At 36.4% G+C, this 24655-nt stretch overlaps 5 protein-coding genes across 6 annotated transcripts; 2 read left to right on the top strand and 3 right to left on the bottom strand.

Annotated features, from left to right (window-relative positions):
* Nucleotides 1-281: 281 nt before the first annotated feature.
* Nucleotides 282-4135, bottom strand: LOC118273337 (repressor of RNA polymerase III transcription MAF1 homolog). Its single transcript, XM_035590241.2, has 4 exons — nt 3377-4135; nt 3164-3284; nt 2412-2689; nt 282-2299 (listed from the first exon to the last, which is right to left on the bottom strand). Exons 1-4 carry the CDS (start codon nt 3574-3576, stop codon nt 2236-2238), a joined length of 663 nt encoding a protein of 220 aa, XP_035446134.1. The 5' UTR covers nt 3577-4135; the 3' UTR covers nt 282-2235.
* Nucleotides 4136-4773: 638 nt separating this feature from the next.
* LOC118273053 (ATP synthase mitochondrial F1 complex assembly factor 2) lies at nt 4774-9178 on the top strand. Its single transcript, XM_035589815.2, has 6 exons — nt 4774-4972; nt 5093-5286; nt 5770-5880; nt 6360-6540; nt 6936-7051; nt 8956-9178. The coding sequence occupies exons 1-6, from the start codon at nt 4867-4869 to the stop codon at nt 9103-9105; spliced, it is 858 nt and encodes a 285-aa protein (XP_035445708.1). The 5' UTR covers nt 4774-4866; the 3' UTR covers nt 9106-9178.
* Nucleotides 9179-9436: 258 nt separating this feature from the next.
* Nucleotides 9437-15659, top strand: LOC118273052 (uncharacterized). Of its 2 annotated transcripts, none has more exons than XM_035589812.2 (5): nt 9437-10011; nt 10567-13078; nt 13286-13521; nt 13859-14352; nt 14447-15659. In XM_035589812.2, exons 2-5 carry the CDS (start codon nt 10572-10574, stop codon nt 14783-14785), a joined length of 3576 nt encoding a protein of 1191 aa, XP_035445705.1. In that variant the 5' UTR covers nt 9437-10011; nt 10567-10571; the 3' UTR covers nt 14786-15659. The 2 variants fall into 2 exon arrangements, with proteins under 2 accessions (XP_035445705.1, XP_035445706.1); XM_035589813.2 differs by lacking the exon at nt 9437-10011 and adding an exon at nt 10028-10184.
* An 808-nt stretch (nt 15660-16467) lies between these two features.
* LOC118273054 (small nuclear ribonucleoprotein-associated protein B) lies at nt 16468-17839 on the bottom strand. The gene is made up of 2 exons (XM_035589816.2): nt 17671-17839; nt 16468-17476 (listed from the first exon to the last, which is right to left on the bottom strand). Exons 1-2 carry the CDS (start codon nt 17671-17673, stop codon nt 16913-16915), a joined length of 567 nt encoding a protein of 188 aa, XP_035445709.1. The 5' UTR covers nt 17674-17839; the 3' UTR covers nt 16468-16912.
* Nucleotides 17840-21938: 4099 nt separating this feature from the next.
* Nucleotides 21939-24655, bottom strand: LOC118273446 (Krueppel homolog 1). Its single transcript, XM_035590424.2, has 2 exons — nt 24440-24655; nt 21939-23406 (listed from the first exon to the last, which is right to left on the bottom strand). The coding sequence occupies exons 1-2, from the start codon at nt 24444-24446 to the stop codon at nt 22346-22348; spliced, it is 1068 nt and encodes a 355-aa protein (XP_035446317.1). The 5' UTR covers nt 24447-24655; the 3' UTR covers nt 21939-22345.

Here is a 24655-nt window from a genome sequence, read left to right as displayed (position 1 = left end):
TTTTGATACGTCACAAAAAAAATGTAGGTACACAACACTATACTACAATGCAGACGCGCAACGCGGGCGGTCACCGCTTGACTGGAGTGCACCGCTCGTTGCCCGCTCCCGCGCCGCTCCGCCGCCGCTGTTTTCGAAAACCGGTCCATTTGATTATACGCATAAGATCCTGCCGCTGCCGCGCCGCCGCCGCCGCCGCCCCGCTGCCCGCAAAATTCGAGGCCGAGGCCTAAGTAAATAAACTTGTGTTGTTGACATTTAGGAATTATAATTAATTTCGGTCTTTTGTCAGAGATTTTTATTGTGATTGATCTTCAATACATATTACAGCGTTACGTCTATTACAGAACAGGGTCCTGTTATTTTAACACATTAAGTAAAAGTTTTCTAACATTATCACTAATTTACAGGTACTACAGATCGATAGAAGTGTTATTGTTGAATGTGGTTTTTTTAGTATTTTTTTTAAATATATTATTACCAAACAATATCAAAGTGAGAAGTAAGAACTTTCGAAAACTAGTAGATGCGACAGAAATGCTATTATTAAAATACCAGTAACAATATAATAAAATGAACAATTAGAATATTTTGTGTCGCAGTCCTATATTTATAATGGGGCTACGGCACAATAATAAATAAAATAGTTCAATTAGATTAAAGGGCGGGAATGAGAAGAGGCAGAGAGTGAAGACTGCGTGTTGTCAAAAAATCAGTCTCGCACCACCTCCCACCGCGATCTGAAGATTATAGAACTGAATATTATTATTTTGAAATTACATAAAACAAAAATATTAGATCTGCTGTAAAATAAAATTAAGATAAACAATGAATAATACTTTCTAAAAGAGTACATTTAAAAAAGGAAATAGGTACTAGGTAGGTACTTGTGTGCACAGAAAAATTGTTGCAGCAAAACTTGGTTTTAGATAACTAATTATGATACTACTGATACTAGTTGTTCTGTGAATTACCCACAGAATAACTAGTATCATTTATATACCTATGATAATGTGATTTTATAAATTAAAAGAAATGGTAATCCTCATCCTCAATCTTAGGAAACTAAACTATTTTGCAGCTTGTGATTCTAGATTACCATAATATTTTCATTGGAATTTATTTTTATGTGTCAAGCTCGAGGATGTGGATTCTTAAAACACTAGACACAAGTCTATAATATACATGCAGACTGGATATAATAAAGTGCTGACATGGAGGAATAAGAGATATGAAAACTAGGCGGACATTGTCGTTGTCAAACTTTCAAAAATACAGTCACAAGTAGTTTTATTGTTTCAAAGACAAGTTTCATGGAGTCGATTCCTCTGGGAAAATAGACAACTGTTTCAAATCAGTCACACTGTGTCGACATATTGAAATGCAAGGTGAATTAAGCTTTATCTAATATTTGAGCAGTCTACTTATCCTCCATACTATAGTTAATGTAATAATAAAGCAGAACAAAGCCTATATTAAAATAAAATTAATCACCATTACATACCTTTAAAAAGTATAGTAATGAAATAAATCATGTATGTGGCCTAAAAACCTGTAGCAGGGTATTGTGCCATGGTATAAAGAGCCCTACTGCCAAGAGCACCATTATACATAAAATAAACAGTAACTCGGATTCATTGGTTTTCAGATGACTAATTAAACATACATACTCTCGAAAAACATAACCCTCCTTATGGCGCAGTCGGGTAAAAAGATTATTAATTGAATTATAGGTACACATGAATTCTGCAGAAATGAAATTTTATTCTCAAAAATTGCCATGTGAGAAATGCAAAACCAAAAAGATTTGGGTGCTGAATATTGATTATTGGAATGACCATAAACATTGCTAGAGTATTTTTAATTTCAAAGAAGTCTAAATACTTATCAATAACACAGATAAAAAGCCAGACTGGTGCAATAATACAATAGAGAAAAAAATATATAACTTCATTCCTTACAAGGTTTACAGCTTGGTATGGAATCCTATTTAAAATAGGTAATCCTATTGCTAAACGCTGGGGAAAATTAATTAGTATTACAAAAAATTAGCAAAATGGAAAATTCATTATTTGCTCAACTTGTGTATCAATCATGACACAACATGCTTGGCAGTTATGCTGGTGCTCGCTCAACCAGCAGATCAGTCAAATACTTTGTTTTAAAGTATTTACCACAAGATTATTACAATCCCCAATAATAGCTTGAATGTTTCTTGAATAGGAAGTTGATATCTTAGTTGTATTCATCATCTTCATCCATGGCAAAATCAACTCCTGAGTCAACAGCACACACAGGGCTGAAAAGATAACAACCAAATTTCAATGGATTTTATCAAAGTAATTACAAGTAGGTATAGTACAGATATATCAAAGGTATTGTAAAAATTTTTTTCACATGCATTTCCTTACCTCATTGCTCTACAGGTGAAAAAGACAATCCGTTTTAATCTTCTGTTATAAAAGAAGTAGTTGAATGCCCATAGACAACCAGGCTCACCAAATGGGTCACTGGCAAGGTCAGGGTTGTAGCTATATATGCGACACTCAGACAACACCACCTCCTCATCAACGGCAGTCCACAATGAAGGTCGCAGTTGTCGCCAACGCACACCACCCACTGCAGACAAGGAAGCATCCACTGCTCCTTGCACCCAACTAAGTGACGGCTCTGCACTGAATTCACTGCTCTGTAATAAAACCAAATTCTATTTTATTATCACTCACCCAAGTGTGCTATGAATTAATTATAATTTGAATTAAAATTCATTTGCAGATCCTTTCAATTCATCAATATAAGAAAATAATGCCAAAGTAATTTTGTTCTTGTTTTATATTAAATTCTTTAAAAAGATAATGCTGTTTGAAACTCAGAATTTGGTTTAAATAAATTGATCCATGTCACTACTCTCAACCAAACGAATATAAATACAGATGATGATAATGGGCCACAATGCTGAACAATATGGGAGAACATTACTGATAGCTTGATAGAACATCTCATCTCAAATCTTATAAGAATGTATATAATCAAGATAAACAATTGTAACCACAACAAGCTGTTTATCTTACCACTAGCCATTCCTAAGCGCTCTGCTGGCTCAAAGAAACAAACTCTTCAACTTTATATATTAATATAGATTAATATAACCGTTTGAACTTACCTTAGCCATGGAAAAATCATAATCTGGGAAGGCAGCATTCAGTGTAGCAATTAAGTAAAACAATGTTTTACGAGATATGGTGTCACAGAGAACACCATCCTCATCACCAGACAAGCTTCGGCTGAAGAAACAAAATAAAATAAATAAGAACTTTCAAATAACGGTTTATAAATTTCAATAAAATTATGATATTTCTAGTTAGGTATATTTTACCTGTACATAAAACTCTCTGGTGGTGACAATGCTTCCAGAGTAGTTTCTCCAGTTGCTGTGAAACGTTTATAAAACGACTTCTCAGCACCAGCCATCTTGCAGCTATAGCTTTCGACACGGCCCTGTACGGCACTATCTCCATTCAAAATAGAGAGTGCTCTGCTCAATGCCTCTAAGCGGCCACTCTCCAATAGTTTCATTTTCTGTATTTTTATATTTCTTGTTAATTACCCACTCAAATTTATTGTAATAAACGGTGCTTGTATAATACTGCAGCACGGAAGACTATTTCTGTACATAGCAGAGGGGTGTATGAATATTCCTTTTCTCTTAGAGTGTAGCAGATTTACACTCGGAATCAGTTTCGTCTTCTGTTCTTCTTCCGCTCTGGTGGAATGCGGGAACATCACAAATAAGAAGAAAAAATAGATTTACCAAATCGCCGAACCGTTTGTAGCAAATTATTTATAGCTTGTTTTGCCTTAGCACAAGGAGATCGCGTCACTTCACTTGTTGTCCCACAAAAATGAATAGTAAACACCAACAAATCACAGATCAATATCCATAGAAGACATGGTCACAATTATACATAAAACTACGATGCACAATATTTCTCGATAGTGAATCGTTTTCAAAAACTAATAAATCTCAAAACTACGATAACTAATCAATTTATTCTTGAACAAGTACACAACAAACTTCGACTTCGATTATACAATGGCGGAAGGCAAGCTCACGTCATATCACGCATAGACTATTACAAACGAACTAAAATCCTATAAGCTAGAGTAAACTAAATAGTATGAAAACGAGTTTGATCACATTAGAAACAGTATGAAAACTAGTTTCTAGTGAGTTTTATAATCCAGTTTTAAATTAGATTATTCACTATAATAAGTTGATGTATTTTAACTAGAATATTATTAGATTTTCAACATAAATACACAATAATGTTCACATGTTGTTAACATAATTTTCTATAAAATAAATATAACTTTTACTGCGACATTTAAAACTTAAGCATTAATTATTAAAATAGATAAGGAAAAAATATACCGACTATTCCGATTAGAATTTGAACTTCGCACAGTTACTGATCAGTGACAGTCACAGTCTAGTCTATTTACAGTTGTAGTCTTGTCTATTTACATTTTGTAGTCATAAGCATAGTATCAATGAATGTGCGGACTATAGTGCTGAATTAAATTCAAAAGTTACAAAAGTTATAGTCGCGCTGTAATCTCCAACCAAATAGACAGACTGTACTTGTTAAACTCTTTGCTGTATAAAATAAAATAAGCCAAAATGTCAAAAGCTATCAGTACTGACCACAGAGTATTCTACTTTTTATATTATGAAAGTACTGACACTGACGTCTGTACTGGTGCTGTCAGATTTTTGAAGTATCTTGCAAAACTGAAGGATTCAGACAGAACCCGAATGTTTGGGTATGGTGATGATACCTTACAGCTAAGTGTTGGATGTGATGTATGGTACTTAACAAACTAAGAGTGCCTAAAATGTTACCTTTATCTGCTGCCTTTACCGGCTTGTTGAGAAGCAATTGCCCCAGAATTTTGAGATATCAAAATTATGGTAACCATTTGGTTTTCTTTTAGGTTGTAGATCACTCTAACATGAGTTAAGAAAATGCTATATTTGACACAATAATTCTGTTTAAACATGTAGTTTAATAAATATGTTAATAATTTACAGCAACACGAAAGAGATTTTATAGAGGCACTGGAGTAATTCAAAGCGAAAAGAAATGGGAAGTTACTTTGGATCATCGGCGACTGAAAACACCCAATGGCCAAGTCTTCACTGTAAACAGTGAACCTCTAGCTCGAGCTATTGCGGCAGAATGGGATGCTCAAACTGAAGTAATCACACAACCAACAATGCACCTGGTTTGTACACAATCAAGTTGTAATAAACATGGTTAAGTGATACGTCCCTAATATTAAGTACCTACATAAATATATATTTTTTTTAAACTGTTGTACCAAACTAGGATTTCTTCCTGTGTCATGGGTGCTTTTATAAACATACAATTTGACATATACTCATGACACCCAAACCTGGAACAACAATTTGTGGATCACACAAATTGTTGCTCCATGAAATCGTTACCCATTGGATGACCGCCGGTTGCCCAGCTACTGCATCAAACATGCAATTGAATTATTCAATTGGAGTATAAATGAGGCAAAGTTCCACTAGGAACACTTGTATGTAATGGTAATAATGGTAATAATGTATATTATAATATACTTTAAGAAGTCCGGGAAATAAATAGTTAATTTATTATAATGCCCTTTCTCATTAAATGTTGTAATTAATATTAAAGCTTTTATAAGCACACTGACTGATAAGTATTCTTATATTTTTAGACATCACTATGCAACACTGCTCTAGACAATCCCGGAAAGTTAACTCCACATGACATAGCAATTTACTTTCTAGAATACTTTTCTACAGACACTCTTCTATTTTATTCTGATGTAAGTAAGTTTTTCTCATATATTTATTTAAAACACTCTAAAATTATATTTTTAAACATTACTTATAAAAATAAAAAACAAAATAACATTTAAAAATATAAAAATAGGAGCCGACCAAGAGGGCTTAGGGCTCCAAAGACAGAAACCTCCTCACAATACGTGCCGTTTCGAGGAGTACTGCCTTCTGCATCAGGCCCTAATAAGTTTTTCTAATTATTATATTTAGTAATAAAAAGTAAAACTATAATAGTCCAAGATACCAGAGCCCCTAGGCCATACTTATATTCTAATGGATAACAAATAGATCCCGAAAAAATAAATAATGTCTGGGGACCCTGGAAACTTGCTCTATAAGTGTTTAGTACACACTAAACACCATCATTATAACATTAGCAGTTGATTTGTATGTTGTATTTTTTATCCATAAGTACCTATATCAATATCACAAGTAAAACATTACTTTATTATGACTGTTTTAGGAAGAAGAAGAGTTACGAAAATTACAAGAAAGAAAATGGGGACCTATAATAGATTGGTTCCAGGAAAGATTTAATGTGGTCCAAGAGGTGTCTAAAGGTCTGGAGCCCCCACCTGTTACAGCCAACACTAGGGCAGTTTTAGCTAAATACTTCTTGTCATATGACTTTTCTGCACTTACTGGTATGTAATCCTTTAATAGTCTATTGCTATACATATACTCAGCTGCTCAACACTAATTTTATGGCTAAAGCTGGTACCTCTTTAATACTGAACAAATTAGGTACCTAGTCACTACACATATAGTCAGTAGTCAGGCCAACAGTTTGGCGTGTCAGTATTATTTATGAAGGCAATATTTGATGCTACATGGCTGATAGATTTAGTATGATATTTATTGTGGTCACCCATGACACTTAATGTACATTTGTTGATATGTTTCAATTTAATGGTTAGTATAATCATTCTTAACAAGAGGTAATTTTGTTTGGATTTAAATTTGAAATGAGAGCCACATTTAATCACTAAGTGTTACATACATTTTCTGTGTATAACATTGTAATTTTTTTATCAACTAGCAATGTCATTTGGCGTGGAGGCTTTGAAATCGCCTTTATTGATGCTGGCTTGTGTAGAGCGACGTCTCGATCCAAAGGAAGCAGTCCTTTTGGCTCGCCTAGAAGAAGAATATCAGGTTTGTATTGTTTATCTATTGAACTTACCTATAATGTTTTAAGGTGGCTCTAGTCGTTCTTTTACCCATACAAATTTCGGGGTGATTTCCCACCTTTGTTTGGTATCGTACATTCAAAATTAAACATGTTATTGTATTGTCTCATCATTAATTTAGTCGGCCGATACGGTTTTAGATTTGTAAAATAATCCACTAAAAAGTTGTAATCCGTCAAAGAACCGCGTCAAGATAGACCGCGTAGGTAAGATTGTTTATACATTGGAGTATGGATTGTTATTTGATAAATTGGATACTTATTTTGTTTATTTATTCAGTCAGTAAAAACATATTTCTTCTTTCCAATACACTAAAATGTAAAAATAATATTTTTTTTTTTTCATGAATATTGTTACCGACTTCAAAAAAGGAGGAGGTACTATGTTCGGATGTTCTTTTTGTTTGTTCATCGATTACTTACCAATTATGGACCGATTTTCAAAATTATTTTTTTGTTCGAATGGTTATACTCCCGAAAAGGCTTCCTAATGACAATCACACCCCATTTAGGTGTAAAATTCTCTTCAATACAAATTACTCAAACCCAAACACAAGGTAGCTACTGTTAATCGTTGAGGAGTTCCCTCGACTGTCTGTCGGCTCCATCATCAGGTCGACTTCAGATCCTTATTAGATTGTAGTTCTTAAAAGTACTAATAGACGCACTACATGTCCCTAAGTACAATTTTTGAAAGTTTCCCTCGGACCTCATCATCAGATCCTGACCTGGTGAAAGTGAGAATGCTCTCGGGAGTTATACCCTTTCGAACAATAAAATAATTTTTAAAATCGGTTCACATTGGTCGGAGTATGTTTTGTTTGTTTTTCCAGTTTTGGTTTTTTAATGCGCATTTTTATAAACTCGATTAATTTTTTTACCCGACTGCGCCAGAAGGAGGGTTATGTTTTTCGAGTGTATGTATGTATGTATGTATGTATAATTGTTTGGCACGCTCTGCAGCCTAAACGGCTTGATGGATTTTGACTTGAGAGGTGTCGTTAGATTCGTATTTACTGTGAGAGTGACACTGGATATATCAAAATAATAAAAAAACAAAATGGCGGATTTTTGGCGCCAAATTCGAATATTTCTCACTCTCTAGCCTAAACGGCTTGATGGATTTTGACTTGAGAGGTGTCGTTGGATTCGTATTTACTGTGTGTGAGAGTGACACTGGATATATCAAAATAATAAAAAAACAAAATGGCGGATTTTTGGCGCCAAATTTGAAAATTTCTCACTCTCTAGCCTGAACGGCTCGATGGATTTACGCTCGATAGTGGTCGTTTGATTCGTATTTACTGTGAGAGTGACCCTAGATATATCAAAATAAAAAAATAATAAAACTAAAAAAAAAAAAAAGTAATTTAAAAAACTAAAAAACCCGACTGCGTTTCTTTATAAAGAATTCTAGAAAGCCAGCCGTATGCGCCCTCACAAAGTCTTTATAATATTTAGAATGGGTCCCGACTGCTTAAATTTTACGATGACTTTCTTGTTTTAGGGATTTTTCATTTTAATATTATAAAGAAACGCAGTCGGGTTTTTTAGTTTTTTATTTATGTTATACTTCGAGTATTTATTTAGGTATTTTTTTAAGAAATAAGTAAGCCATTTGACGTATGTACATACAATAAGTCGACATTAAGTTCGTATGGTTTCTGAATTTATTATAGGTAATACAATATACCAAAAATACAATATACAAAGGATCGAATAATTTATCTACCTATTACACTTGTATGGGCATGTAATTTATGCGGGAGTTCATAAAAATATACATTTATTTGGTAGGTTATATTAGGTATACAAAATACTGATACCTATATGTAGAGGTAGGTAACATAGTTTTTTATTTTTGTTGCAGTTAATGCGGTGGGGTCGCGTCCCGTGGGCACACGAGTTAAATCAAGCGGAGCTAACTGCGCGTGTGGCAGCTTCTTTGTTAGTCATCCACAGCTCTGTGGAACACCACTCGGCGAAAGCGAAGGCAACGCCTGAACAAATAAGTCAATAAAATTAAATACTGTAGATAAAACGTCGGGTATCAGTTTTATTTTAGATCAATAAATATAACTTAGTTCAATGTTTTCAAACATTTTTTTCAACATTCATTATTCCCAACTTGTCATAGTTTAGTAATTCCCTTTTTTTACTCATAATATTTAGCAATTAAAGCTATTTCTTTTAATTACGTTAAAAACATTGTGGGGCATACCTAATGAAAAGTTACTAGCTACATACAATATCAACATAGACTTTGTCTCTATAAAAATTCAGAAGTTGTGTATGAGTATAAACTGAATACCTACTGCGTGGGATGTAAGTATAGCTACAGTATTTGTATATGTGCGTAAGTGCGTACCTTAATATACATAGGTAGGTATAGATAGCTACCGAAGAAGATACAAAGTTTATAATTTATTGCGGGTCATGACCTAAATTGATTTAACCTATTAACGAATGATATAGGTAACGCTCCTAATTGAGCCCGAAGAGAAGTTCAAATAATTGCAGGAAGTTTGAATTAAAGAAGTGAGGTCGGAGCATCTTCAGTGTAAGAATGAAATGAAAATAGCAAAAGCGAAGTCGCGAAGTTCCTCTAAATATAGCTGGGCGGGCGGAGTGCGGCGCAGTCGCAACTAATCGCCAGTGCCCGAGCGCGACCTCGCTTTGTTCACAATCCAGAAGTGAGCGCGGTCTCTGTTTATCCGCGTACTCTATATAAATCAACGATCGATTTACTTCTCCAATATATATCTTCATTTGTCTCATAGGTAATCCAGACGCCTATGCGATATTTTTATAAAAATGGGATCAAGTGATTAATTTAACGGTTTATGATAAAATGCTGAAATGAGGTTAATACGTTCTAGTTTCTAGATTCGAAGCTTGTTACCCCGATTTGAATCACCACGACGACGTAAGTACCCAGCTCCTGTATCCAATTAGTGTTGACGCATAGTTAACCTATCTCGTCGAGTGACCGAGCAGTGTCCCCGCTTAGATCAGTTAGTGTCTATTTGTTAGTGTGTCTATAAGTGCCGAAATATGAAAATAGTAAATGTGGAATAATTATCAACACATTAGTTTATGGTAAGTACATACCTACACAATATAAATTCTTTGTCATGGCACCTTACTTAAAAGTAGGTATATAAAATTTTTACCAGTTTAATATTGACTAAAAAATAGAAGTGGGTTCAGATGTATATGTAGTTATTTATGTTTATTAGATGTCGTTTGGTTAGTTTATGTACGCTTTTCCTATTATTTAAATGGGTATGTAAACAATATAAACGAAAGTTTTATTATTTATCTTTAAATATACCTAAGTCCCTATCTCTAATTCAAATTAATAATAAGTTTTTAATATATTTTTTATATAATTTTTAGCACTTTTTAAATAGATAAAACACACTTTTATGACTGTTCTGGCTTTACACTGGAATTTATTTCTATTTTCATTCAATTTCAGGGGTGATGAACAACGACGTGGAGGTAGAGGCTCGCCCTCGTCCTTTATCTACGGGCTTGTGGACGTTGTTCTCCTGGTTGCGTCGTGACGATCGATCTGCTTCCAGCGAGAGCCTCTCCAGCGCCGGTTCTGACAGAACGGTAGCAAGCTTTGCATTCCTGACACCAGCACGCTATCAGCCAGCGAAAGGACCCCTCGTAGTACCGCCACCCGGACCTCCGACAGACTCGTACAAAAAAAGAGTGCACGATAGAAACATCCGACGTCACCACGATCGTGATATAACTCTACATCGCAAATACGGGCTATTTAAGAGTGAAGGAAGTTGCGGTTACGACGCGTTTAGCTTACCACCAGCACGAAGAGCGAACACTGAGTCCGGCACTAGATGGGACCGCGAGAGAAGGGCTACAAGTGAGTGCTATCAACGTCGGCTAGCACACGTTCCTGGCAAGAGACGAGCGCCCCTACCTCCTGGAACATCTGCTGGCCCTTCTGCATCTTTGCCACGCCGCCATAGTAGAAAACGACCTGCTCCACAACCACCTGTAAGAGTGTTAGAAAAGAATAACAACATTTTCAAAGAAGTTCAAACAAACATTGATACTGTTCAAATGCATTCTAACAGATATCAAGATAAATCCAAAACAAGAAATAATGATGTTATGATGGGGTGTAAATCCGAAAAATATATAAAAAAAGATGCAAGCAGCAAAGATTCAAAAGTTAAACCTGAAAAAAGTTTCTTAAAGCAAATTTTTGACGGTAAAAAGAGAAATTCATATATAGATACATCTGCTGTTAAATTACTTCCGAGCATTAGTGAATTAGATAAACAGGCAGCTGAATTAATTGAAACTTGTAAATTAAAAGCCAATGAACAAAATAATAACTCCACTTTTGGCGAGCCCAATGCACATAGCTCTAAACAAGGCGATGCATGGATCTGTACTCGTTGTTTCAAAAGATATAACTCTTCAATAGCCACTTGTACCTATTGCATCTCCAAACAAAAATCTCAACCTTCTGAATTTTTTGGTGATAACAAAACAACATTAGCCAAGGCTTCAAGCAGTTATACACAAACGGGAAATGACTTAGTACCAAATAGAAAATATGATGCGGAAGATAAACAAAAACTTAAAGAAATGTTGAAAGAAATGAAAGACTCTCTTCCTAAACGACCGAAACATGACTTTAACAGTAAAACGAAAAACCAAACTTCTGCGGAGCCAAAAAGCTTTGAGAAAGAGTCGATTTCAACGGAAACTCCTACTCTCCGAATTGGGTCAACAATTCATGATGAAATGAAATCAATTGCTGAACCATCTACATCAAGTAGTATGGAAATAAAGCCTACACTAGAATCAAACCATCCATCAAAAACCCCGGTTTCAGCACAAGCTGCATTAGTAGCACAAGTTATATCTGCGTATAAGAAAAATGTTAACGATAATTTAAATTTGGCTGCTAAACTGGCTACAAAAAATGACAATTTAGAACAAGTCAAGGTATCTCATTCTAACATAAAACAGCCTGATAGGTTACCACAAAATCAAACCTCCGAGAAAAACAATTTGAATACACCATTGAAAATATCATCACTATTAAACCCTATGTACGTGCCCAAGAATTCTGTTCTTATCAAACCAAATTTACCTAGCGAAGAACAAAAGCAGTTAAAAAACGAAAATGCGGTTGCTGATGTAGTTAAAGACATAATTAAATGTTCTCCAAGCACAAGTACTAAAACGTCTGCGAACGTATTACTTGGCCCTTCCACGTCTCGAGCTACTGCAATACCTGCAGATATCAGTATCGAAAATAAGCACAAAGAAAAGTGTATAAAAGAGTCTGTTCCATTATTAAAAGCCACGCCGCCTAATATAACAACAGATACTGCAAAAATTCCAGAACCAATTAAAATCGAAGAAAATAACAATATACCAAAGTTGTCAGTGCGCCCAAATGATCTAAACGCGGAGAAAAGTATGAAAGCACTGGATCAGCATTCTAGACGTAGAGACTTAATTAATCAATTAGAGAAATCTATTGCCCAAGGAGACGAGCGAGCAGCTGCAGAAGCAGCTGCTAAACTGGCACAATTACGTTTGTCATGTTCAGTGCTATCATTTTCATCACAAATATTATCTCGACCTTCTACGTCGTCAACCGATAATAATGAATTGAAGGAAAGTATAGGAGAATCAAAAATAACAATAGCGACTGTGCCATCTACTTCGACCAATAAAGATTCTGATAAAAATGACAAAATGGAGTCACGAGGACCCAAGTCAAATGATATAAAAGAAAGATCTCCCCCAAAAGTTTCAGTTGCCAACATAACTGCTGCTAATATAACAAATAAAGTGACTACATCGCCAGTCTCTAAAACAGAAACCACGAAAGCTATACTTTTACCTCAAAAGAAAAGAGATGAAGAAGTAGTACAAAAGAAAGAAATAGAGCTTAGAAAAATTCCTGTTCCTAATACATATGAAGATAAAATAACGTAAGTCAATAGACGTTACCTACTTTGCTTTGATTCTAAATTCAGTCTAGATATATTAAAATTTGATGAATAATATGGCCAGGAGGTATAACTTCGAAGTAGGTATACTATCTGCACCTAGGTGACTAACAAAGCTATTAAGAATTTAATCATTATTATAAATTATGCCCCTGTATGATCTGAAAACTAAACACTATATTATTTTAGAATAGCAGTATTGGTGGAAGATCGAGAGGCAACGAGAGGTCCTGTGCATCTCCGTGTGAGTCGACGAGCATGCATACGAGACCTTCGCCACGAAGCCCAAAGATTACTCGGCCTAGCACCAAATCTACAGCGCTGGATTATTGGTCGTGCTCTGTGTGTTAATGATGGCACACCTGTATCATCACTCGCCGGATCAGATTTCAGCGCACCATTTTATTTGTGTGTAGTAGAATCAGGTAGGTACATACGTGAGTCTACAGTGAGAATTTTAAATAAGCAATCATAGGATAGCTTTATGTAATGATAGGATTTATGTAAACAGGAATCCAAGTCGAAGTCAGGTGAGTTCAGGCTATGTAGATACTACAGACATAGTAGTCAAGCGCTTTGTAGGTTCTGGCAGTACACATTAATTACCGAAGTATATTTTGATTTATTCCGGTACCTATCCGATATGATTTTATAAGATTGCCGACTGCCGTACGATTATGCTGTCGTAGTGAAATTAGTAGTTCTCTAATTGTTTAATTTATCAACGAATGTGATTATAATTTGTCTGCTTTGGTATTACAGAAACTAAATTGGAATCAAACACCCAACAAAACAGTAGCACCACCACTAAAGCGGATGACCAGCAAACAAAATCAGATGTTTATACAGAACTGATGCAATTGGAACAACAAGCAGTAGTTCCTAACGCAGAAAACTTCGAATGTGGGATTTGTATGGAAGAGTATCCTCCTGGTCAAGGAGTAGTGCTCCGTGATTGCGTACATATTTTCTGCAAAGATTGTTTGTCTGATGTAGTGCGTCATTGCGAAGAACCAGACGTTCCTTGTCCGGCTATGGGTTGTCGAGGAATGCTACAAGAACGAGAAATCCGCGCCCTTGTGTCAACCGAGGACTACGAGCGCTGGTTGGCACGGGGTTTGGCTGCTGCAGAAAGCGGAACTCGTAACGCATTTCACTGTCGTACTCGAGATTGTAAAGGGTGGGCATTGTGCGAACCGGGAGTTCAACGCTTTCCGTGCCCGGTGTGCAAATGTATAAATTGTGTACCATGTCAGGTAAAGTACCTACGTTTTTATAATTAGCTTTAGTAGTAGGTATGATAGGTACTTCATGCATAATGCTAAACTTTTTATTTTCTTCTCGTTTAAGGCTATTCATCCAGGTGACACGTGTGAGCAGCATCGCGCTAAACTTAAGCAAGCTACAAGTGAGAAATCCGTCAGTGGAAATGTAGTCGATGACGGAACGCGAACTCTACTCAATTCTCTTATCAGCAAAGGGGAAGCTCTCGAATGCCCTGAATGCAGTGCCATCATAACAAAAAAATGGGGCTGTGATTGGGTGAAGTGCTCAGCGTGCAAAACGGAAATATGTTGGGTGACTCGAGGACGGCGCTGGGGGCCGGGCGGCAAAGGTGACACTACTGGTGGTTGTCGTTGCGGCGTTGACGGCAAAAGATGCCACCCATCCTGTGGTTATTGTCACTAATTTGTACTGAAATCTGGTTAGTAATGCAATTCTGGGGTCTAAACGTTACTTTATAATAAAAATGAATGCTAAAGTTTATGAAGGTGTCGGTAGTGTAGGCTATATATGATTTTTTTTTCTCTCTTAAACGCACAAACTACTGAACGGATCTGAATGTTGGCAATCTGAAATAATACTTTGCCTACATTATCGGATCATAGGTAATGCGGGCAAAGTTTCTCTAGGCTTGGAGAGGCAAGTGTGCAAGTATCAATTATTTATTCTCTCATTCAATGCACTTACTCATATTTAAAAAGAGATTGTTAGGTAGCCCCAGGATACTGGATTAAGTCTTTGACTGCCAAAAGAAAACTGTTGAAGGCAAATCCTCCGCTAACGTCGGTCACCGGTGACCACCACGGCGTTCAATGTGTTAAAGTACGTATTAACTACGATTTAAGTAGTAGGATTATAGCGAGTGACGTGAGGCGGCCTACTGATCCGCGGTCGGGTGACACTGGCGTCTGCCACTCGATGACGCGTTGTTAGGTTCGGGTAGCTAAGTACGGAGGTAATTTTATAGATAGGTCGTCACTGCAGTCATGATTTCGAACTACATTCGTACTGATCCACGGCCTGCCTCATGACCTGGATTACCCCGGATCGTTAGTGCCGCTGGTACCTACCTAAAGTTCAAAACCATGACTGCAGTGACAGGTCATAACGACGTGTCGTGGCGTCATTTACCGACAATACGTCATCCGCTGCTGTCTCATGTTATCTATTACCAACTTGTACCTTTATGTGAAAAACTATTATTATTATTACAGTACCATATTCTTTGTTGTTATAGCTAATTATTGATATGTGCATTTGTATTAAAAGTTTGTACTTATCAGTTTCTATCTTATTTCATAAATTATGTATTATCCTTCCCTCTCCCGCTGTTGAGATGTCATGAGATTTTATTTAACACTCTTCCCCTAATCTCTCATTAGATTTTTTAACATGTGGGTTTATTATATAAATGTTTTGAATACTGTAATAAAAACTGTAGGACTGGTGCCACTTGGATGTCGGCTTCAGGGATACCATGTATATGTATTAGACAATAATATTATTGTATTAATAATATTAATGTAGGAACCAAGAGTACATAATGTTTCTACCTAATTGGATAAAGCTGCAAGCTTTTGTATTAAATTAGTCTTTACCATTTAGTTTTTCAGTACTGTCTCATTAAAAAATATGTATATAATATGTATGAAGACAGATCGATAATTTCGTTCAATAGTTACGAGGATGATCATCGGAATAATCCTCATTGTAGAGGGTGGTAGAGGCGTTGAGGATTTAATATTTGTCCTTTTGCATTTAAGTACATGATATAGAACGGCCTTTTTGTGCCGTGTATACTTTTGATTAATGTTCTTATGTTAATTATTTTTGTAACGGTGCAAGTAAACTGTTTTTATTTCTTTCTTTCATATATGTTTCAGGAATTCTGTGAATAATATTGCAAAGATAATTTTAGTAAATTTTTAATATTGCTTTGCTAATTAGATAATTTGAAATATGTTGTCAAGGGCAGAAATGTATTTTGTTAAATATTTACATAACTGTTTTTAACTGAACTTTTCCAGAATGGTGCTACATAAATATTGGTAGAGTAGAGAGAAGGATGTTGATGAAACACAAGTAGATTTGAGGCTTTGGTGATGTAACATCACATTTATTGACTGGTATTTAAAAAAACACTGCTGTACCAGGCTACTATAATAATACACTTGGGGTAGCAGGTTACAACTTTTGTAACACTGCTTGCATATTCTCATAAACGTTGACATGGTTTTGTTGTTAGCTAACACCTATCTGTTTATACCCTGATAACACTATTGTCAAAAATAAAAAATGACTCAACACCAACACAAAAATTGTAAACATCATATGAATAAATTTGTGTTAAGAGTATAGAAGATAGGACAATTATTATTTCAACTGCTTGAAACATGTGATAGAAATACTTTTACGAGACATCACTGTAATCAATTTTAATATGTAATTATCACTAATTAGCTTAACACACATTGGTCAGTTTTCATTTGAAGATATTAATTCACATATTGCGGTATCACACATCAAATAATTTTAATAACGCCGCATGCCAGGAGGACCTCGGCCACCAGGGCCTCCACGGCCCATTCCAGGAGGAGCTCCCATCATGCCTGGTGGAGGTCCACCCATCATGGGGCCTCCTCGCATTTGAGGCGGTGCTGATAATTGTCCCCGGGAACCTGGAGCCATATGCTGTTGTGATGGGCCACCAACACCTCTAGCGGGGCCTTGTAAGCCAGGTGGAGCACCAGCAGGGCCAGCTCCACGGCCTGCTGCACGACCACCTCCAGGACCTCCAATTGCACCCGGTATTGGTACTCGAGGTAGTCCTTCTTCCGGTGGAGGAGGGCCTTCAATAGTCAAGGAGACTATATTTTCTCCGCGAAGTAAAACAAACCCTAATGTTCTTTTTTCTTCTCTATCAGCAGTTTTGCTGTTTTTGGATTTAATTTTTCTGAATTCTTCGCAGTCTCCCAGAATAAGATTCATGTGTTTGTCGAATGCCTTAAAAGTTCCAATGAACGTTCGTGAATCTTGTAATATTACCCTTACTCTATAATTTATATGCTGTTGCATTTTATTATTCTTCCCGATCGTCTGAAAGTACAAATAATTGCCATTAGAATCATTATTAAGTTTGGACACTTACAATAATATTATTTGGTAAAAATCGGCGGCAACCCGCCGATTTTACCGGCATAAAACAAACTCGTTTGTGTTGTTTTATTGGTAAAATAATAACAAATTTTGACCCACAATAAATAAAAACTTTAAAGCCAAGGTTTACTCACCATTTTGAACGATTGATTATTCAATAATTCTTTGATTAATAAGAAGTAAAGTAATTTTTAAGATTCAATGGCTACACAGCTAAAATTGACAACCACAGATTATTCAAAATTTTAGAAATGACAGCCGACAGGCTTGTTTGTCTTTGTAGCCATTTTGTAAACAAACTAACAAACCAAAGACAAGCACAGCTTGTCTATGAAGTCATGACGTAAAAAAATAAATTAAATGAGGGCGGCACAGTCGTTCACATAGCAACCCCTACAGCATGACTAGAGAATATTGATACGAGCACATTATTTTATATTGATTATTTTAAGAGCGTCTTCTTTTATTTGAACGACTTAGACCTCAGGGTAGTGCTAAAATACACCGTGGAATTTTAGTCGTTGTATTCCTGCGGCAGAATGACTTGCCATCAGTAGTACTATCCAAACATATAGTTAAACTTAGCAAATACATAGTTTTTTTTTAAATAATGAAAAAAATCTTCTGGACTATAATATTAATCGTAGAATGTCATAAATAATAATAGACTTTGTCGGTATTTTGCGCCAGCGTGCAGGGTTTTAGGTTTTAGACCTGCATCTAGTGAATACTGTTGGTTCTCATTATTCTCAGTTAATTATTAAGTATCTATGTTTTCTTGATTTTAGTTTAACTAGTAAAATTGTTATGGGTAATTTATGTTTATTTTCTAGTATAAAATAATGCACTAGTATCAATATTACTCTAATAGTGTATGGGTTGCAACGACTGTGGCGCCCTCATCTATTTTCATGATTAAATAGACAAGCTAAGTCTCGATTATATTAACAACAAAATATCGGATGTCATATCGATATGACAAAAGAGAAGTTTTATCTATAGTAGTCGTTTTATGATCGGATGATTTTTCTGTGAGTGATAGTGTCACATCAAGCTGTATTTTATTATCGATCTTAAATAGCATATTACAATATTTTTTTCTCTTTTTTGAGATATCCAAGCTCCTCAATCCCCAAATCATAAAATTGCCAACCCCCGAAAGGTGGGTGGCTGATATTGGGCGGTGCCGATTGACTGCTTTTTATCGTTATCAATGTTGAGTTTGCAACTTTAGGACATAAGTGTCGTGACGCAGTGGCCACCAATAGTCACTGTCACGCTGCTACACGCTTATATATTTTTGCTTTAAGAGTTATTCCAGAAATTCATTAAGCCCGTCCACGTCAATACACGTCCCAATTTGGTTTTACCCGAACAAATTAGGTCAAACGCAGAAACTACCCCGACATTGCTACACACGTTACGACGATCGGACATCCAAAGATCAGTTACCTTTACGTAATGTTGCCATTGTTACGGCAATAGTGCCGTGTTCTACAGTAATGGGACTACAATTTTGAACAATCTATGCCGTAGATTATTCAAATGTATAACGGTAGCAAAATCTATAGCAATTTGCCGTACGGTAATGTACCTACTAAAAAGTAGGTATACATTAGTAATATCCCACGTTAACGTATTATGGTTGACCAAAGAATGTGTTCAATATTATGATGAAGGTCATTATAAAAATTAAAAAGTTGAAAACATGGCGTTTAAATATTATTAGGCTTTCGAAAACATATTTCCTCAAAAACACACCAATTTTCTCTGCTAAACACTAAAATTTCTTGCTGGCAATACTGGTTGGTCGGCGTCGGTAGCCCGACCACGGCCGACTAGTATTAATAATACTTATGTCGGACCAACGGCTCTACACACGTTCCAATTTGGTTGAGGTTAGACGGTCGGGACCATTAGCATGGCACAGCGTGTCGTGGCGCGCCATAAGCATGATTTCAGTTTCATACTTCAGCTTTATTATAGTTATACACACACTGGTCAGTAGATCATCTTAGGGACTTGTATGTTGTGGCGTTTCACCAAATGTTTATTATACACGGTGACTTAACTCGACGTATTCCTCTTGGGATGTGATATACCTAAGCAATTTCCTATAAAGTTAGTCCTGAGGAACTGATTCAAAAAAAATTTTTTTTTCATCTTGCCTATCCGTAATGGGTGTCTATGGATAGGACTTTAAAAAGAAATTAAGGTTCCTAGATCCATTTTTCGTGGGACGCTTCCAAAGTGGAAACAATTGTGTCCCCCTCTAACTTTTAAAATAAGGGAGTGAGAAAGCTAAAAAAATAGGTATATGCTGTAGATTTCAATGGAAACTTTTAACGAAAATTGGTTTGAATCAGATATCATTATTAGTTTTTAAGAAATAATACATTTTCAAAAAACGCAAATATAAGTTTGTCGTTCAAAAAACACTATTTTATAACTTTTATATTATATCTTCTATATATCATCTATTTACTGCTAAGGAACCCTTCATAGACGAGTCTGACTCGCACTTGGCCGGTTTTTATCTAGATGAAGACAGTTGAAATTGTTATTTATTTACTTATATTTTCGTAAATAGGAATGAAGTGTTAGACTGGCAAACAAGCATGCTCCCAAAACATCAGAGGAGTTACAACTTAGGTGCGTTTTGTGTCAGAATAACCATTAATTAGTAAAAAAAAAAAAAAACAATAACTTAACGACGTTTTCATGCAAACATTTTAAATGTAATTACAATCTACGACGTACTTATAATATACACATATCCTAAAGAATTATTTATTTCATATTTACGTAATATGTATTAGATATACCTACTAGCTTTTGTCCGCCTCGCAACTTCGTCCTCGTGAAATAATGACTATTAGCACAATTTGGGATTTTTGTCTTATTGCCTTCTTCAAGATGTATTTTAAGGGTGTATCAAGATTCATCAGAATCGATGTAGTAGGTATATATTTAAGTTTTTAAGTTTTCTTTATAGTGTCCCTTTATGACCTTTCTCGGTTAAATTGGTTGTAGAGTGGTTTAAAAGAAGTCCCATCCCAGGATTTCTCATTCAGTCCAGCCAGGTCCAGTCCAGTCATTTCGAGGATTAGCCGGACTAAATAGACAGACATAAAAATGATGTGTTGATAGTGATATAGTAAAAAGTTATTTCAATATTACAAACAGACACTCCAATTTATTTATTAGTTTAGATAGATAAATACCTAAATATTTACCTAAAGATATTTACATACTAATATCGGAACATCACATCACAGCAACAACCTGTACTCGTAAGTGGTGCTGACCAAAGGCCTCTTCTCGCACGGAGAAAAGGTTTTTGAGAACTAATCAACAAGCTTGCTCAAAGCGGGTTGGCAATTCCATAATTCATGCTAATCGGCGGGTTTTTTATTATGTAAGAACCATCTCCTAACTATAACAAAACCAACAAAAAAAGATTTAGCGAAATCGGTTCAGCCGTTCTCGAGATGTACGCGATTATTTTTTATATTATAGAAGATGTAGTTACTACCTTGGTAAAGATATTAGACTTAGAAGAGATTACTAATTTTAACTAAACTTCCTTTCCACTATAAATATTGATAGTAATAGCTTGCGCGATTAGCGTATTCCACAAGCCAAAATAATAATAATTGACTATTGATTGCAGTATTAATTATAGTTAACTATTTTATTATCAATGAATAGTGCATATCAAATTGTATTTGGACTAGGTAGGGTATCCATTTTACCTATACATGAGTGCAAACATAATATAGCCTGCCTCTATAATATCCTGTCTACTGGTATAATCCGTATAACAAAGATATATGAAAATTGTGAAAAATAGATCTTTAGTGGTATGAGTATTACGTGGTTACATGTGCAAAGCGACTAAATTGTTAAATCTATATAAATAGGTACGAATGTGACTTGCACCTTGGTGTATAAACATTACTAGTTTCATTTCTTGTCTGTCTGTATGAATAAATTTAGGATTCATCATTCATCATTAGGAATTTTTGAATTTTCCAAATTTACTCAACTATTTTTCACCAATAGGTAGATAGAGTGATTCAAGAGGAAGGTTTAGGTGTATAAATATCTTACTAGCTTCTTCCGCCCGCGGTTTCACCCGCCACTCCACTCGACTCCTTTCCATTGTAGCGTGATGTTTTATAACATCACACTACGAATTTATCGATCACAAATTTACTATCCAACATAAAAAGAATTATTCAAATTGGACTAGTACTTTCAGAGATTAGCGCGTTCAAACAAACAAACTCTTTAACGTACATATTAGTATTGATATAGATTATGGTTTTGACCACACAGGCCGTGGCGATAAAGCTAGTTCTCATGGTACCTATAAGGGATTTAATAAAACGGCATCATGTAAATACAATATTGTACTTTATTGTAACTTAATAGTTATCATAAACATACCTATTAGATTAAATATAAAACTTATATACTAACAATAACGGCACAAATGCACTTACTTATTAAGTAGCTTTTAGTCTTTTCCTCAACTCTTAAATATTAAAACTTCTCATTTTATTAAATACAGATGTTTGCGTTCAGAATACACAAGTGTCTAGTCTACACCTACATACATTTACCATTGCAATTACCTACACAAGTCGACGCACACCTAACGCTACCACTACAAATTCATTCATTAACAACTTACAAGCAAGTGAATTGAAGAAGCCTGGGAAAATTACGCTAGGAAATACTACATTCGGGATGTAATACGAACATTTTTGTTTACAATATTAGATTATTATACTATATTGCCTATTATGAGTCGGAGGCGGCAGCTGGAGCGAACTGTATTACTGAAGTGTGCCGCACAGCGGGTATTTCAGTCTCTGTTTGAGGAATTAATTTTCTTTTCCGTGGCGGCAGTGAGGACGGTGCGAAGGTATATTGCACTGAGGTAGTGAGTGCTGGAGAAAGTGGAACAGGAGTTGGAGATACGGAGGGTGACGGAATTGATGCTGGCGTCACACTGGCAGCAGAAGGAGCTGTGGGACACTGAGGAGAAGGTGGAGAACTGGGTGGAGTGGGTGGTAGTTGCTGTAAAGCTGCTTCTACCAAGTCGCACACTACATTACCGTTCACTACGAGTGAACCGGTGGCCGGCATCTGTTGAGTGCGCGGCGTATCTGCGCCATGCTCCTTGTAAATATGGGCCTCCATTTGTTTTTTTGTGTTGAACGTACCATCGCACACTGTGCAACGGTAGCAACGCTCTCCGTAATGTTGAAACCGATGTAATTTTAACACATGATTGTAACCGAAATCACGAAGACAGATATCACAAGTGTAAGGACGTTCACCGGTGTGCGTACGCGAATGCACTTTTAATTGTTTCGAGCAGGTAAACCCCTTGCCGCAGCCGGGCGCTGGGCACCGGTATGGCTTTTCTCCAGTGTGGGTGCGAAGATGGATGACCAGTTGTCCCGACTGAATAAAAGTCTTGTGGCAGTGTGGGCACGCGTGCGGCCGTTCTCCCGTATGAATTCGAGCGTGGCGGTGTAATTTTCCGGAGTGTTCGAAAGCGGCGTCGCACACACTGCACCTGTACGGTCGTTCCTTAGTATGGATCCGACGATGGACTTGAAGGTTTTCCTTGACACTGAACATCTTGTGGCAATATTCACATTCAAAGGGCCGTTCACCAGTATGGGTCCGGTAGTGGCGCACTAGTCTTGCAGGTACAGCAAAAGTCTTATGGCAGACGTCGCAACGATGAGCATCAGCAGTGGCACGATGAGAACGCGCGTGGGCTGTCAGGGCACTGCGAGTGGACAGCGTCAGCCCACACTCGCCACATTGGTGGACCCGTTCCTCTTCGCCTGTCGGAAATTGTTTTACTTTAATAGGTAACAAAGACTCCATTATATATAGGTTGAGTGTCGACCGTAAAACGTTAGCGCCCCGATTCAAACGCGACGACCGTTCTCAGTACGGTGTCTGTTGTGTATGGCATGCAGCGATCAGGAATATCAGGATGCACCAACATAATACGGCCACGCAGGGGTGTGAGCGGTAAGGGGGGAGCGGGGCATAAGCCGAGTGAATGTCCTCTGACAGCACGTGGAGGCCTGCACCGCGGCACTATCGCGTCGAAACCGCGGTGCAGGCCTCCACGTGTTTGGGCCGCCGACCCCGGAGTTCGCACTCGCTCAAGTAGATATTCCTCTCTCGCTCGCCCCACCCCGCCCCATTTACCGGCACAAGATAATAAAGCTTAGGTATTTGTTTTTAATTTAGAATGTTTATTTTACCAATGATTTTTTATTTTTATATAGGTACCTTTAGTTTCTATACTTAGAATTATTAATAAAAACTATAAAAGTAACAATTCAAAATTAACTAATGTAAGTTATATACTTAGTTAGGTAGCTATATGGGTTTTTTTTGGTAAAGACATTAATAAAGTAAATTAAATTAAAACATACTAATTGTCCCTTATTGCAAATCTTATAAAAATCGCACCCTAATGACAGCATTCGTTGACAATACACAAGTAACTTGTGAAGCTTAGGTAAAGTACCACCAATCGGACGGAACTCTATTGTTTTGATTAAGTAAACCACACACACAGAAATACACCCTAAACCTTTGTATTAAGCACTAATCTAGATAGGCATTATGGTCGCTAATAATAGATAAGTCATATTAGAAGTGCATTATTAAATACTTAAAAAAAATAACAATAATGATGGTTTCAATATTTCAGTAGAAAGAGAACCTGTATAAGTTATTATTATATTCAAATTGCGATATTAACAAGTAGGTAAAAAAATGCTGAAACATAATAGGTACCTATTACCGAACAAAATGTAACACCATACTATAAATAATGTTATTAATAAAAATCCTTACCTATCATGTTATTATACAATGATGATGATTTTTCTAGCCAAGGTTCAATGTTGTTAATGTTGGCGTAGGTTGTGTACAAAGGTCTGACAGCGAGCAACTATATAACGACACACTCACTCGACCGACAGCAGCCGAATGCCGCGCTGCGGAGCAAGCCGGAGCGGGATGGGCAGCGGTGCAAGTCATGAGACCAAGCGGGAACACCTAAATCGCTCA

The sequence above is a fragment of the Spodoptera frugiperda genome, chromosome 1, assembly GCF_023101765.2.
Source record: "Spodoptera frugiperda isolate SF20-4 chromosome 1, AGI-APGP_CSIRO_Sfru_2.0, whole genome shotgun sequence".
Classification (NCBI taxonomy): domain Eukaryota; kingdom Metazoa; phylum Arthropoda; class Insecta; order Lepidoptera; family Noctuidae; genus Spodoptera; species Spodoptera frugiperda.
Note: the sequence above shows the minus strand (reverse complement) of the source record. Positions and strands in the feature narration are given on the sequence as shown.

Excerpts from the sequence above, each read along its gene's own strand:
- LOC118273052 (XM_035589812.2), top strand. The coding sequence starts at position 10,572 with ATGAACAACGACGTGGAGGTAGAGGCTCGCCCTCGTCCTTTATCTACG. Across the intron at positions 13,079-13,285 it reads ACATATGAAGATAAAATAAC|AATAGCAGTATTGGTGGAAG; the intron begins GTAAGTCAATAG and ends ATATTATTTTAG. Across the intron at positions 13,522-13,858 it reads TTTGTGTGTAGTAGAATCAG|AAACTAAATTGGAATCAAAC; the intron begins GTAGGTACATAC and ends TTGGTATTACAG.
- LOC118273053 (XM_035589815.2), top strand. The coding sequence starts at position 4,867 with ATGGTACTTAACAAACTAAGAGTGCCTAAAATGTTACCTTTATCTGCT. Across the intron at positions 4,973-5,092 it reads TTTGAGATATCAAAATTATG|CAACACGAAAGAGATTTTAT; the intron begins GTAACCATTTGG and ends AATAATTTACAG. Across the intron at positions 5,881-6,359 it reads CTCTTCTATTTTATTCTGAT|GAAGAAGAAGAGTTACGAAA; the intron begins GTAAGTAAGTTT and ends TGACTGTTTTAG.
- LOC118273337 (XM_035590241.2), bottom strand. The coding sequence starts at position 3,576 with ATGAAACTATTGGAGAGTGGCCGCTTAGAGGCATTGAGCAGAGCACTC. Across the intron at positions 2,690-3,163 it reads ATGATTTTTCCATGGCTAAG|AGCAGTGAATTCAGTGCAGA; the intron begins GTAAGTTCAAAC and ends GTTTTATTACAG. Across the intron at positions 2,300-2,411 it reads TTCACCTGTAGAGCAATGAG|CCCTGTGTGTGCTGTTGACT; the intron begins GTAAGGAAATGC and ends TTATCTTTTCAG.